This window comes from Macrotis lagotis, chromosome 1 (genome assembly GCF_037893015.1).
Source record: "Macrotis lagotis isolate mMagLag1 chromosome 1, bilby.v1.9.chrom.fasta, whole genome shotgun sequence".
NCBI lineage: Eukaryota > Metazoa > Chordata > Mammalia > Peramelemorphia > Peramelidae > Macrotis > Macrotis lagotis.
Window position 1 is genome coordinate 698881221 of NC_133658.1, and position 14279 is coordinate 698895499.

General features: G+C 35.6%; 1 protein-coding gene and 1 long non-coding RNA gene across 2 annotated transcripts in view; one reads left to right on the plus strand and one right to left on the minus strand.

Annotated features, from left to right (window-relative positions):
- Positions 1–14279, plus strand: part of LOC141507809 (sodium channel protein type 1 subunit alpha-like) — a 226923-nt gene that overhangs the window by 127993 nt on the left and 84651 nt on the right. The window contains exons 8-13 of the mRNA XM_074215801.1: positions 5580–5643; positions 6393–6534; positions 7204–7410; positions 9615–9896; positions 11225–11605; positions 13220–13352. Coding sequence (XP_074071902.1) covers positions 5580–5643; positions 6393–6534; positions 7204–7410; positions 9615–9896; positions 11225–11605; positions 13220–13352 — 1209 coding nt within the window. The remainder of the gene's footprint in view (positions 1–5579; positions 5644–6392; positions 6535–7203; positions 7411–9614; positions 9897–11224; positions 11606–13219; positions 13353–14279) is intronic.
- LOC141507810 (uncharacterized) overlaps positions 10840–14279 on the minus strand; it is a 107515-nt gene continuing 104075 nt past the window's right edge. The window contains exon 6 of the long non-coding RNA XR_012474273.1: positions 10840–11710. This is a non-coding gene — a long non-coding RNA (uncharacterized LOC141507810). The remainder of the gene's footprint in view (positions 11711–14279) is intronic.

The window sequence follows — 14279 nt, forward strand, 5'->3', positions numbered from 1 at the left end:
TGGCCTTGGGCAAGCCACTTAACCCCATTTGCCTTGCAAAAACCTAAAAAAAAATCAAAGAAGTTAATTAAAGCACCTTGGTTATTTCAAGTATTAATACAAATATTTAATATCCTTGCCAATTTCCATTGTCAAAAGTGTGAAAGAATTGGCATCAAAATCCCTTTCCTTTTAATTGAAAAAAAAAGTAATAAGACATTACAACTTTTTTAATCGTATTATCTTCAAGTGCTAGCATTTGAAAAGAAAGGGTGAATCAGATCATGATTCATAGGACAAGGAAGATACTTTTAAGAGAAATGATGAATAAATTTAATGACTTTAAAACATTAAATACTATTGAACTCATTTCCTACCATTTTCTGGAATTACTTAGTAAGCAATTACATAAAAATGGTTCATAGTGTACAAGTATATGACTAATATGGAATTTGTGGTAAATAATAATAACAATAAAGTATCAGGAGGTTGAGACAAATAAAAAAGGAAAATATTCAACTAACAGTTCGTTGTTTTCAGTCTAAGAAAAGGCACTGGTTTGGGGAAACATTATTTCTCATAATATACAGTAATACATTGTTTATTGCAATTTTATTAACTTTTATTAATATTAACTATAGAAGAAATTGGAGAAAAGGGGAATTACATATGGTGTGTTCTTGGCTCCTTATATATGACATGTGTTCATGTTCACAGATATTCTCTGTGAAGACTTTGTAATTAACTCTATATTAAAGCATCAGTTCAGGATATTTTTCTCTAATGAGAATATATAAAATGTATTACTAATTAACTCTTCATATGGGAAAAAGATGGTTATGAACCAAATAAAATACATATATATATATATATATATTAGTAGTTTGTTTTACAAGAACTAACAAATAAAATTCACAAAAAGTAAGTCAATTAACATTAATTAATGCCAATTGTGTGCCAGTCACTATACTAAGCATCAAAGATATAAAGGGAAAAGTCAGTCCCTGTCTTCAAGGGACTTTCAATCTAATGAGGGACTTAATATGCAAATAATTACAGAAAAAAATTGTCTAATATAAATAATCTATATATAAATAAATTAGACTCTTAACAAATAAATGATATATAATATAAATAAATCAACAAAAGGACTGTTGATTAATAAACCTACTGGAAATCAGAAACAACTTCTATATGAGATTTTAGCTAGGACTTGAAGGAGCCAAGGAAGTGAAAATAGTTCATGCTAAAGTAAATGGAGATTTAAAAACTTTTGTAACACATTCTAGATTTGGGTATCTTTAAATGAAATGAATAAATATTACACAATATTTTGACATCTAACATTCACAATTCTTATATGGCCCATAAAAGTCCCTACTCTGCTTTTCATTTAAAGTTAGTTACTGGGGAGGCTAGGTGGCATAGTGGATAAAGTACTGGCCTTGAAGTCAGTAGTACCTGGGTTCAAATCTGGTCTCAGACACTTAATAATTACCTAGCTGTGTGGCCTTGGGCAAGCCACTTAACCCTATTTGCCTTGCAAAAACCTAAAAATTAAAAAAATTAAAAAAAAAATAAAGTTAGTTACTTCTAGGTCAATAATTTTTGTTTCTATGAAAAAAAAAAACAAATGGAAATTTTCAAGACTGTTCATAATACTCCTAAAGGATATGTTTAAAAGAAACTCTTACTGTTTATACTTAATGATAAACTGTTTTATAAAGTCAAGAAAATGCCTTTCATCTATTTTGGCCTAATAGTATTTGTTCATTGTGGGAGAAAGTCAATACTTATAAAGAATTATATGTATCTATATGTATCCTTCTAAATTCATGCTAAAGAAATATATCTAGGCATTTTTAAAAAAATCTAACCTATTTGGTACAGTTTTTAAAAATCTTTGATGGAGGAAGGAAGATTCAACTCCATGCACTATAGGCTGAGAATGAGCTCTATATTAGAGAATTTCTCTTAGAGTCAGAAAGTTGTGACTTCAGGTTCTACCTTTGACAGACTGAATGATGTTTGTCTCTGGACCAGTCTCTTAGAGCTTCAGGTCAGAGGTGTTAAGCTCACTGCCAGTGGATTCGAGTGTGATCTGAACCCTATTAAAGTACAACTAGGAAAGCTTTAATAAATAAATGAAAATACAGAACAGTATAGATAATGTTAATTTGTCGTTTTCTAAGTCAATATGAGGCCACAGAGATCCAACCCGAGTCTATGAGTTCAACATCATAGCTCTACACAGCTCTTTAATTTGCAGTGAAAGTGCTGACCTGAATTAAAGAGTGGGGCAGAGCCAAGATGGTGACAAGAACGGATATTGTCTTAGGCACTCTCTCATAAAACTCATAAGCTAAGGACTCTAACTAAATTTTCGAGAGACAGAACCCACAGAGGGACCCAGTGAGGCAGTTCTCCTACTCAAGGTAACCTGGAAAAGAGCAGAAAGGCTCTGCTCCCTGGGGTCTGAGGGGTGGCCTGCCAGAGGGGTGGCCCGCCAGAGAGAAAGAACTTCAGCCTCCCAGAGGCAGCCCCAGGATGCTGGGAGCTGAGGCTCACAGCAGTGGAGGAGTTTCCTGAGCTATAGCCTGGGGAGCACCAGGCACAATTTGGGAAAACAGCTGGGGGACCTCTGCCAGAGTGAGCATGTGAAGCCCAGCCCTCAGGGCACACAGAGAGCAGCTTGGCCAGCACAGCTGAGTTCCTGGAAACAAAAGCAGCCCCCAGGGCATGAGACCATTGAACCTAGGGTGGGGAGTGGAGAGAGAGAGAGAGAGAGAGAGAGAGAGAGAGAGAGAGAGAGAGAGAGAGAGAGAGAGACTGCAGAGCTCTGTCCTCTGCCCCTGGAACAGGACTCTGGGACTCTGACCACATTCAGATCCTGATTGCAGTCTAAGCCCCCCCCATAGAACAGCAGCCCCCCCCACCTCAGCCCTGTGGCAGGGGGGGGCACATATGGTCATTCACAGACCAGGAGGGAGGACAGAGCCTCACACACTGAGACCTTTGTGGGAGTGTCCCAAAAGCTCAGGAAGCACCCCAAAACCAGGCCCAGGCTGGGAAAATGAGCAAGCAGAGAAAAAAGAGGAACACCATTGAGAAATATTTTGCATATGAGCCCAAGAAGGATCAAAATACTCAGTCTGAAGATGAGGAAGCACAAGCTCCTGCATCTAAGGACTCCAAGAAAAACAGAAATTGGGCTCAGGCTATGACAGAGCTCAAAAAAGACTTTGAAAATTAAATGAGGGAGTTAGAAGAAAAACTGGGGAAAGAAATGAGAGAGATGCAGAAAAAACATGAAAATGAAGTCAGCAGCCTAGTCAAGGAAATCCAAAAGAATGCTGAAGAAAATAGCATGCTAAAAACCAGCTTAGGTCAAATGGATAAAACAGTTCAAAAAGTTATTGGGGAGAAGAATGCTTTAAAAAAGCAAAATTGGCCAGATGGAAAAAGAGATAAGAAAACTCTCTGAGGAAAACAAATCCTTCCGAGAAAGAATAGAATTCAGGGAGATTGATGAATTTATGAGAAACGAGGAATCAATACTTCAAAAACAAAAGAATGAAAAATTAGAAAATGTGAAACATCTCATTGAAAAAACAACTGATATAGAAAACAGACTTGGGAAAGATAATTTAAAAATTACTGGAATACCTGAAAGTCATGATCAGGAAAAGAGCCTTGACATCATTTTCAAAGAATTACTACAGGAAAATTTCCCTGATATCCTAGAAGCAGAGGGCAAAATAGAAATGAAGAGAATCCACAGATTCCTCCCCCCCCCCGATAAAGAGATCCCTAAAAACCATCCCCTAGGAATATTATAGCCAAGTTCTAGAACTCCCAAGTCAAAGAGAAAATATTACAAGCAGCCAGAAGGACACACTTCAAATATCGTGGAGCTGCAATCAGGATCACACAGGACTTAGCAGCAACTACATTGGAAGCTCATAGGGCTTGTAATATAATATACCGGAAGGCAAAAGAGCTTAGAATGCAGCCAAGAATCAACTACCCAGCAAGGCTGAATGTCCTCTTCCAGGGAAAAAGATGGACTTTCAATGAACCAGGGGAATTTCAAATGTTCCTGTTGGAATGGCCAGAGCTGAACAGAAGGTTTGGTCTTCAGATACAGGACTCAGGTGAAGCATAGAGACTGGAGGAGTGGGGGAAATATGAGGGACTTAATGATGATGAACTGCATGTATTTCTGTATAGAAAAATGACACTGATAATACTCATATGAACCTTCTCAGTTAATAGAGCAGGTAGAAGGAGCTTTTATAGTTGAAGCACAGGAGAAAGCTGAATTTGAAGATAAAATGTGGTATAAAAATGGAGTCAATAGAAAAAAGGGAAATGTAATGGGAGAAAGAAAAAGGAGAGGGGGAATAGGTCAAGTTGTTTCATGTAAGATTTTTCTTTATTACAATGAGCTGTTACAATGATATGGGAGGGGGGAGGCAAGGGGGAATGAGGGAAACTTCGCTTTCATCAGAGGTGGCTAGGAGGGAAACAGCAGATATACTCAATGGGGTATAGACATCTGGAGTAAGAAGGGGGGGGAACAGGGGGAAGGGGGGATGTGAGTGATGGAGGAGAGGATGGACCATGGGGGGAGAGTGGTCAGATATAATACATTTTCTTTTTTTACTTCTTGCAAGGAGCTGGGATTGGAAGGCCTGTCCGGGGACCATAGGGCCAGGTGGATGCTGGGCCTAAGGGGTGGTATGGGGGCTCGGGGCCTCTTGGCCCCAGACCTGGGGATCTGTCTGCTGCACCACTCAATTTGTGATGGACTTATCATAAAGAAGTCATCCACCCATGACAGAGTTGTTGGTGTTGGAACAAAGACTCAAACACATATTTTATTATTATTATTTTTTGGGGGGTGCAGGGCAAATGGGGCTGGGTGGCCTGCCTGGGGCCGCATAGCAGGGTGATCGTTGGGTGTCTGAGGCTGGATTTGGACCCAGGTGCTCCTGACTCAAGGGCCAGTGCTCTGTCCACCACCCAGCCACCCCTACCATTATTACTATTTTATTTTATTTTGGGTCTTTTTTTTTCTTTTTTCTTTTGGTTTTTGCAAGGCAGTGGGGTTCAGGTAGTTTGCATGTCACATGGCTGGGTGATTGTTGGGTGTATGGGGCCGGATGTGGGCTCGGGTGCTCGTGGCTCCAGGGCTGGTGCTCTGTCCTGGCTATACCTACAATTACTATTTTTTTTTATTTTAATTTTTTTTCTCTCTCCCCTTTACTTTATCGCTCAAGCAAGTCTATATTTATGGGGGGAGGGGTATTTTATTTACTTTTAAACAAGAATATTTTATTAATGTATAAAAAATTATTTGTACAAAATGAGAATAAATATTAAATTTTTTTTTAAAAAAGTACTGACCTGCATTAGCAAAGGAAATTTTCTCATCCAGAAGTTTCCCTTACCAAAAAAACTCAGGTCCATTCCCTATCTTTCTAACTAGACAATTTTTAGCAATCTTAGCAACTGATTCTTCTCTTCTTCTTTAGTCATTTTGTAGCTATGTAAACTTTATCCATTTAAGTTTTCCTTTCTTTAATCTTTCCAAACAGAGTATTTTTATTATCTGGAAGGATATATGGATGCGCTCCTTTGTGGTAACAGCTCAGATGCCGGGTAAGCCAATATTATACAGCATATTCCAAGAGTCTTAATGAAGTTTGAGTTTGTCGTTTAAATGTTTTTCTTTTTCTAGAAACAGAGAAATAGGATATACTAACTATAAAGTATATTATTTTATTCCTTATTTTCACATGAAAATAAGTTTTTTTGGAGTTCAGTTTTTAAGTGACACCTGATTTTGAACTTTATTTGGTTAACTGGATCTTTTTTTAATCAAGGAGTTCTTGATAAGGATAGATAAGAATTATTAACTGACCAAGAAACATCACTGTTATCTCTAATAGTTGAATTTTTTAAGGTCAAGATATTAAGAAAATTATGGTCAGAGATCAGTAGGCAAAGATAAAATGGAGCAAGAGTGCAAATGGTTAAAATATTTTTTGGATCAAAAATGGTTAATGAGGTTTTTTATGAGTTTTATGGGATTTAATGAGTTTAAATGAGTTTTTTATTCCATGCTTTATGTTTCTAGATACCATGTGATAAATTTATAGTTCTAAATTATGATAGCAATACAAAGTTTCCCAAAAGTCCTAGGGTGACTTTAAACTTTATCTTTAATTAAAATGGCAATGAGACTTTTTGAATACCATGAATAAATTCAATGTTTTGTTGCAATAACTGGCTTCTCAGAATTATTTTCAGTAATGTATATATATTTCTGGCCAAATTATTGACACAGAGCTTTATCAGTACAGATAGCAGAGTCCCAAATAATGCTTCCTTTCCTCCGTCCTTTGTAGCCAGTGTCCAGAAGGATATATGTGTGTGAAAACTGGTCGAAATCCTAATTATGGCTACACAAGCTTTGATACCTTCAGCTGGGCTTTCTTGTCTCTGTTTCGACTGATGACTCAGGACTTCTGGGAAAACCTTTATCAACTGGTGAGGACCTAGAGAAACAAATCTAAGATTCAACTAAATACATACATTCTAAATTTCTCATGACACCAAATGGATATTGTACCATACTTTAAAAGGAGAACAGAGTAGGAATTAGATGGAATGACTTCATAACATGGTTCCCTATGCTGTTTTGCTGTGGGCACTTCACTTTATGTCTTTGAATCCCATTGTCCTCTTCTCTTAAATATGACGGGATTGGACTAGGTGACCTTGGAGCCTCCTTTCAGTTTATAATCTCCTAAAGAAAATAATAACTGTGCTATTTATGTTACAGAATTGATGGGCAAATCTAGTGGAATTTTATATGTATGTATGTATGTATGTATATATATATATATATATATATATATATGAAATTTTACTAGATATGCTATATCTCTACCTGTGATGCAGTTCCTAGACCTGATGGTGTAGGAGTGCATAACGCACTAGATTCAAAGTCAGGAAGACCTGCATTCAAGTCCTGTCTCAGATACTTACTAGCTGTGTGATCTGATGTAAATTGCTAATTTGTCTAGACCTTAGACCTTATCCATAAAATGAAAGTCTTAGACTCAATGGTCTCCCAAGTTCCTTCAAACACAATATTGCTCACCTTATGATCCTAAGAAACATTGAAAACAGTCATTCTCATATTTTTGTTTCTAGACACTACGTGCAGCTGGCAAGACCTATATGATATTCTTTGTCTTGGTGATTTTCTTGGGCTCTTTCTACCTTATCAATTTGATCTTGGCTGTGGTTGCCATGGCCTATGAGGAGCAGAATCAGGCCACCTTGGAAGAGGCAGAGCAGAAAGAGGCTGAGTTTCAGCAGATGTTAGAACAGCTTAAGAAGCAGCAGGAAGCAGCTCAGGTAAATTCTACATGGGAAATATGCCTTCAGTCTGACTTCATTATTCTTCCCCTTATGATTTAATGTCACATCCTCCACAGCACCCCCAAAGGAGGAAATTTGTTGTTTTCAATAAGAAAAGATAGTGATTTGGGGATCATAGTAGGCGCAATGGGAAAGTCTGAATTCAGTTTTGCAGTAAATCCTATCAAGTCTCTATGACTTAGTGTTCTAGGCTTAGATAGATGACTTGCTCCGAATCCCAACTTTTCTGGCTAGTATTATGTTATTTTTGAAGCAGATTACATCACATTCCCATAACTCAGTTTCCTAATGAGGGGTTTGAAAAGATTGTTCTAAGCTTTCTCTGTATCCTGTGACATCTCCATATGGACTTGCTCTTAGGAATTTTACTTTATTTTAATTCCTCACCTACCACAAAGAGGTTTGGAATACTTAAAAAAAAATCTTTCTCAAAAGAATACCAGTAATATAAAGGCAATGATATGTATTAAATCATCCTGAGATTCTGAGAAGAATAAAGTAAGAAATGTCAAAATAATATTTTATACTCATTTTACTTCATAGGAAATATGCAAACCCATTGCTGACCCATTAGGAGAAAATTCAAAATAATATCATCTTTTATTTTAGATAGAATTTCACTAAACATGATAAAGGGAAGATATTTCCCCAGTTCCTAAGGCTTGCATATTCATTTCCAACTTAAAGACTTTAAGTTTGAATTTCATTCATCAAACTCCTGCCATAGAATAGATAATGTAATACTACTGTCAAGTACACAGGTATCCAGTAGGATTTTGATAGGAATCAATATTTTCAATTACTCTGCCTTTGGATATGCCTATAATGGACTCCCTCATTTTGGCCTATTGGTCCCTCTAACTTCCTACAAAATTAAACTCAATTTTCTTTACTGGTCCTGATCAAAGACTAATGTCTTCTTATCTGAGATCACATTCTATCTATTCTGTATAAATCTTGCAAAGCCTAATTACTTACATACAATGGCTCCCATTAGACTGTGAGCTTCTTGAGAGGAGGGTTGGGCTTTGGATTTCTTTGTATCCTCAGTCCCTGTTTAAATGAATTTAGCACAGTTTAGCACAAACTAGTAATTAATGAATCCACTTTAAATGAAGTGCTGACCAGTTAACTGTAGCAATCATCTAAGCAATCAGTTCATCTTTTGTAAGCTGATTAGATTTAGGTATTGTGACTGTATTTTAGGTGGAGTACTTTCAGAATCATTGAAAAATCTTCTACCAACTATGAGCAGGGTCAGTACTTCCTATTTTTTCCTAACTTTTTCCCCCTAACTTTCTGCCAATAAGTAGAATATGGTAGTGAGGGAAGATTACACTGAATTCTGCTGGAAAACCATAACTTATACATATTACCTTGTATAGCCAGTGACAAATAATGGTCTGGACAATCAAGAGAAGACCATCCTATCTTTTCCATCCTTCCACTAAATTTAGTGGGAAATCTTAATCATGTACCATTCTACATTGTATTGTCCTTTTAAGAACAAAGAAAGAGATGCTAATTAAATATCAATTTTTAGCTCGAATCATTTAATACACTAAAATGTGTTCATGTTTTTGGTGATGCCTGATTGAGTCTCTTTGAACAAAATTTTCCCTAAGAAAATGCAGACATAATAAATGTTGACACAGGAAAATTACATTAGCCTTGAAATCCTTCATTAAGTGGGAAATAAAAAGCTCATTTTCTCTTTTAGTTACAAACTAAACCTTAGACTTCAATTAGCAACTGTTTAATTTAAAAAAAAAAACAACTACTCGAGTCATTTCAAAGAAAGGATAAATATCTAGATGAGAAATACTAAAAATATAGTTAATGTAATAGACTTCTATTGAAATAAAGTATCATCAATCCTGCATCTGTGACCAGCAATGTGGACCCCCAGAACTGCCATCTGACCTATTCATATAATTTAAGGGCTCCTAGGCTTTGCCATCTGCCCCTCTCCTGAACCCTTATAATTTCGAGATTTTTTCTTCCACCCTATAGATGAACTTTCTGTTATCTTTTGGTTCCCCCAATTAAAATATGATCTCCTTGAGATTAGGGATTATCTAGCTTTTTTGCTATGTATCCAAATACTTATAAGAGTTCTTGGTACATTGCAAATGCTTAATAAATGCTTTTTAAATTGATTTATTGATTTGATGTGGCAGGCAGCAGCAGCCACTGCCTCTGAGCATTCTAGAGAACCCAGTGCAGCAGGTGGCCTCTCAGAGAGTTCTTCAGAAGCCTCAAAGTTGAGTTCAAAGAGTGCAAAGGAAAGAAGGAACCGACGAAAGAAAAGAAAACAGAAAGAGCAATCTGGAGGAGAAGAAAAAGATGAGGATGAATTCCACAAATCTGAATCTGAAGAGAGTATTAGGAGGAAAGGCTTCCGATTCTCCATTGAAGGGAACCGATTGACCTATGAAAAGAGGTACTCCTCTCCACATCAGGTATGGTAATGTCTTCATTAAAGTGATATGTAAAGTATATGTATAGAATATCATACATCATAACCAGAAAGTGAATCAAACTAAGAGATATAAAATGACTTCATTAACTTTAGTCTTCTGAAGTAAGATTTGTATAATTTCTTTAAATCTATTCTTTTATTTGAAAAACCTTGATTTTGGTTGTGTATGAATAGTATATAACCTAATAGTAAGAATCTTGTATTTTTAGTCAGAAGATCTGAGTTCTAGTCCTTCTATGCTGAATGACCAATAATCTCTCTAAGCTAATTTCTTCTCCTGGATATTGAAATAATAATACTTAGGCCACCTACTTCACTGATTTGTTATAAAAATTAAATGAAATAAGGTAAATAAAATTTGCAAATGTAAACAAAAGTTTGTCTCCATTAGGAAAAAAATTAATCAATGGTTTTTATTGAAATACTTATTTTTGTAAAATTTTATATAAATATCATAGTCATCATCATTTTTATTATTACTAACTTGTTTAAAACTTTGAACATGTTCTATAACTACTTTTTACCCAAAGTATAATGTGAAGAAGATAACGTTTCATTTATACTTACTTCCAAGTGGCAGTTGAGACATCCAGGTGATTCAATGAAAGGAATATTGACCTGTATTCAGGAAAATCTGAGAGGGATCCTCCCCCAATACTTATGTTCTATGTAACCCCTGAGCAAGTTACTTGAACATTGTCAATGTTAGTTTTCTCAAATGAGGAATAATCATTTATCATGATTATTCAAATGAGGATAATAATAGCATCTATGCCCTATGATTATTGTGAGGATAAAATAAGATATAATAAATATACAGTACTTTGAAAACCTTAAATTCCTTCATAAATTTTAGTAGTGATGATAATGATGATGAACTAAAATGAGAAATGGTTGAAATTCTTAGGTTAAAGGTGGGGAGGAATATGCAAGCAAAGAATAATTAATCAACAAGTATTTATTGACTGTCTATCTACTATGTAAAAGATTACAATGTTTTTTTCTGCTTGAATTTGGAGAATACAATGGTTTAGGAAATTTTTTCCCTCAAGTTGAGCATGGTATAATTGAATTTCTCACTCCCTAATCCAGACCCAAGTAATTTTCTTACCCACATGACCTCACATATTTATAATTTTTGATTCTAAATGAAAACATGATGAATAGAAGATATTTATATGCAATGAATGAGCTGCAATTTTTCTCTGAACCTTACATTTCTTTCATATCAACTACTTTTAAATATCAAGAAGTGCATTGAAAGGTGCTATATATGCTCATTTTCATTTCTTGTGTTAATTCTTTTAGTCCTTGTTGAGCATTCGTGGATCCCTGTTTTCTCCGAGACGCAACAGCAGAACAAGCCTTTTCAGCTTTAGAGGACGAGCAAAGGATGTGGGATCTGAGAATGACTTTGCTGATGATGAACACAGCACATTTGAAGACAATGAAAGCAGGAGAGACTCCCTGTTTGTGCCCCGCCGCCATGGAGAACGGCGCAACAGTAACATAAGTCAGGCCAGTAGATCATCCCGGATGCTGGCGGTGTTTCCAGTGAATGGGAAGATGCACAGCACTGTAGATTGCAATGGTGTGGTTTCCTTGGTTGGTGGACCTTCAGCTCCTACATCGCCTGTTGGACAGCTTCTGCCAGAGGTGATAATAGATAAGCCAGCTACTGATGACAATGTAAGGAAGTTTTAAATAGTTTAGGCATGGCTGGCCCATTCCTTCTGCACCAGCCAGTGTTTCTACAGAATGGAATCCCTTGAGAATGATCCCTGGTTGGTCAAGCTGTGAATGCAAATGCATCTTGTAATACCTTTAATTGACTAACCAACTAAAACTAAAAACCTCAAGCTTTACTCCCTAATATAGCAACTATGAATTCCTTTATTTACAAACATACTTATGATAAATGAGGCATTAAAATACATTACTACTCTCAAATGAGAATGTTTGTTATATACCCATGCTGTAAATTAGATCTTAGGAAGTTCTATGTAGCCCTATCATAGAAGAGAACAAATAATTGTGATATACAAATATAAAGGGTATATAATAAATCTTACTAACTCAATTTGGTCTTTACAAATCTGTTTCATTTCAAAATATTTTTAGAGAACACTGTGCTTAATTATAGATAGCTTCATTTTTACATTGATAACAATTTACAGTACTCATTCATCGTCCTTATGAAAACTGCTGATATGGGTCACTTCAGAAAGAAAAATTAAATAAAATAGAGAGGGCCTTGGAAACCAAAGGACATATTTATGCAGAATGATATGAAAATATGCCTGATCTAAATGTACAATATATGTCTTATATGCATATGCATATAGGATAGTACTAAAAATGATTTTGTCTCTTTCCAGGGTGCCCACTTAATTGGAATTATATCAGCATGTCGAAGCATGACTAAGTCAGGCTTAGATTACTTATTGCTTTGCCATTTTGGATGAAACCATTAAGCATGGCATTGGTTTGGCTACTGGTCTCCTCATCCCTTTCCCTTATGCTGATTAGCATCTGGTAACAGCCATCCACCTCTGTGTACAAAAAACAAAAATTATCAGTCCATCCTGTTTTTATTGTTTGCAGTTGAGGAAGGACAGGAAGAAAAAAAAGAAAAGAAAGAGAAAGGAAGAAAGGAAGAAAGGAAGAAAAGAGAAAGGAAGGAGAGAAGGAGGGGAAAAAGTGACAAATGAACGAACAAAAGAAAAAAGAATAAAGGAAGGAAAGAAAAGGGGAGGGGTCTATAGAAAAAGAAAGGAAAGAAGAAAGAAGACAGGGAGGAAGGGAAGGGAAGAGCTCAAAGAACAAGAAAGGGAAGGAAGAAAAGAAGTAAGAGAATAGAGGAAAGGAAGGAGAGAAGGAGGAACCTTCTCAAAAGCTGATGTCCCAAAGAACTATATATGAAAAATATTGGACATGGCCTTTGAATTCTCGTTATCTTTTTATCTTGTTTGCTTAGAAATGCATTTGAATTTGATTATCAAAAATTTTTTCATTCAATGACTTTGTTTCCAGTTTAGACCCTTTTCTGTATTTTATAAATTGTATCACACTCCATAACACATAAGTTCAAAAAAGTATTGTCACTTGCTATCACTATCAAACTAAAGAACAATTTATATATTCCAAGTTTATGACACAATAAAAAAAATCTAGAGACACAAACTAATTAAATATGAAGATGCATGGTGCACGTGCTCCATGAAACCTTTGCTTCACAATTTGGTTACTGGATTATTACTTTGTTTCAAATGGTCATTTAAAACATCATCATTTTCCTTACAGGGCACAACTACTGAAACAGAAATTAAAAAGAGAAGATCAAGTTCTTTCCATGTTTCCATGGATTTTCTAGAAGATCCTTCCCAAAGGCAAAGAGCAATGAGCATAGCCAGTATATTAACCAATACTGTGGAAGGTTTGTAAAAACTTTCATTTTCATTTATATCATTTGTATATTCATTCATTTATTCAACAAATATTTAAGAAATGTCTATATCATACTAGACACTGAGAAACATTTAAAAATTAAATAATACATGATCACTGCTCTTTAAGCATATATAGTAGAAAAGATATAGCAAGGACACAAATAACTGCCATATCAAATAGAACATAATAAAGGACCATCAAAGTACTATGTGAATTCTGCAGAAAGAAATTATTTTCAACTTAAAATATTGGTATAGATTTCTCGAAGTAATGGTCAAGTAGGATGTGTCTTGAAAAATTGGGTAGGTTTCACTCTTCAGGAAGTGTTATTATTGTTCAGTTATGTCCAACTCTTCTTAGCCCCATTTGGGACTTTCTTGGCAGATATTGGAGTAGTTTGTCATTTCCTTCTCTGACTCATTTATATATGAGAAAACTGAAGTAATCAGGATTAAGAGGGCTGCCCATGATCACACAGCTAATAAGTGTGTCTGAGGCTAGGTTTGATCTCATGAAAATTAGCATTCTATCAACTGTACTACTTAACTGCCTTCTTATCAGGAAAAGAGAGACAGACAAAAGTGCAAGCAAAAGCCAGGAAAAAAAATAATGTTTTATAAAAGCAATTAATACAGTTTGATAGGTGCTTATAGGTAAGTGATGGAAAAGTTTAAGATGATGCCAAAGGCTAAAGCTGGTCATCATGCCTTTATGACAGTCGACTGAGTTCAGATCTTTTTCCATAGTCAGTAGTCAGGAAGCTGAAAGTTTGGCAGGAGAACATGAGAACACACATACAATTTTGGGAAATACTGTGATGCAATAGTGAACTCAGAAGGAGGAGCAAATTGTTATAAACCTAACCTTGAACACTAATATAAACTTTAATCTTGATATAGTACTATTCACTTTT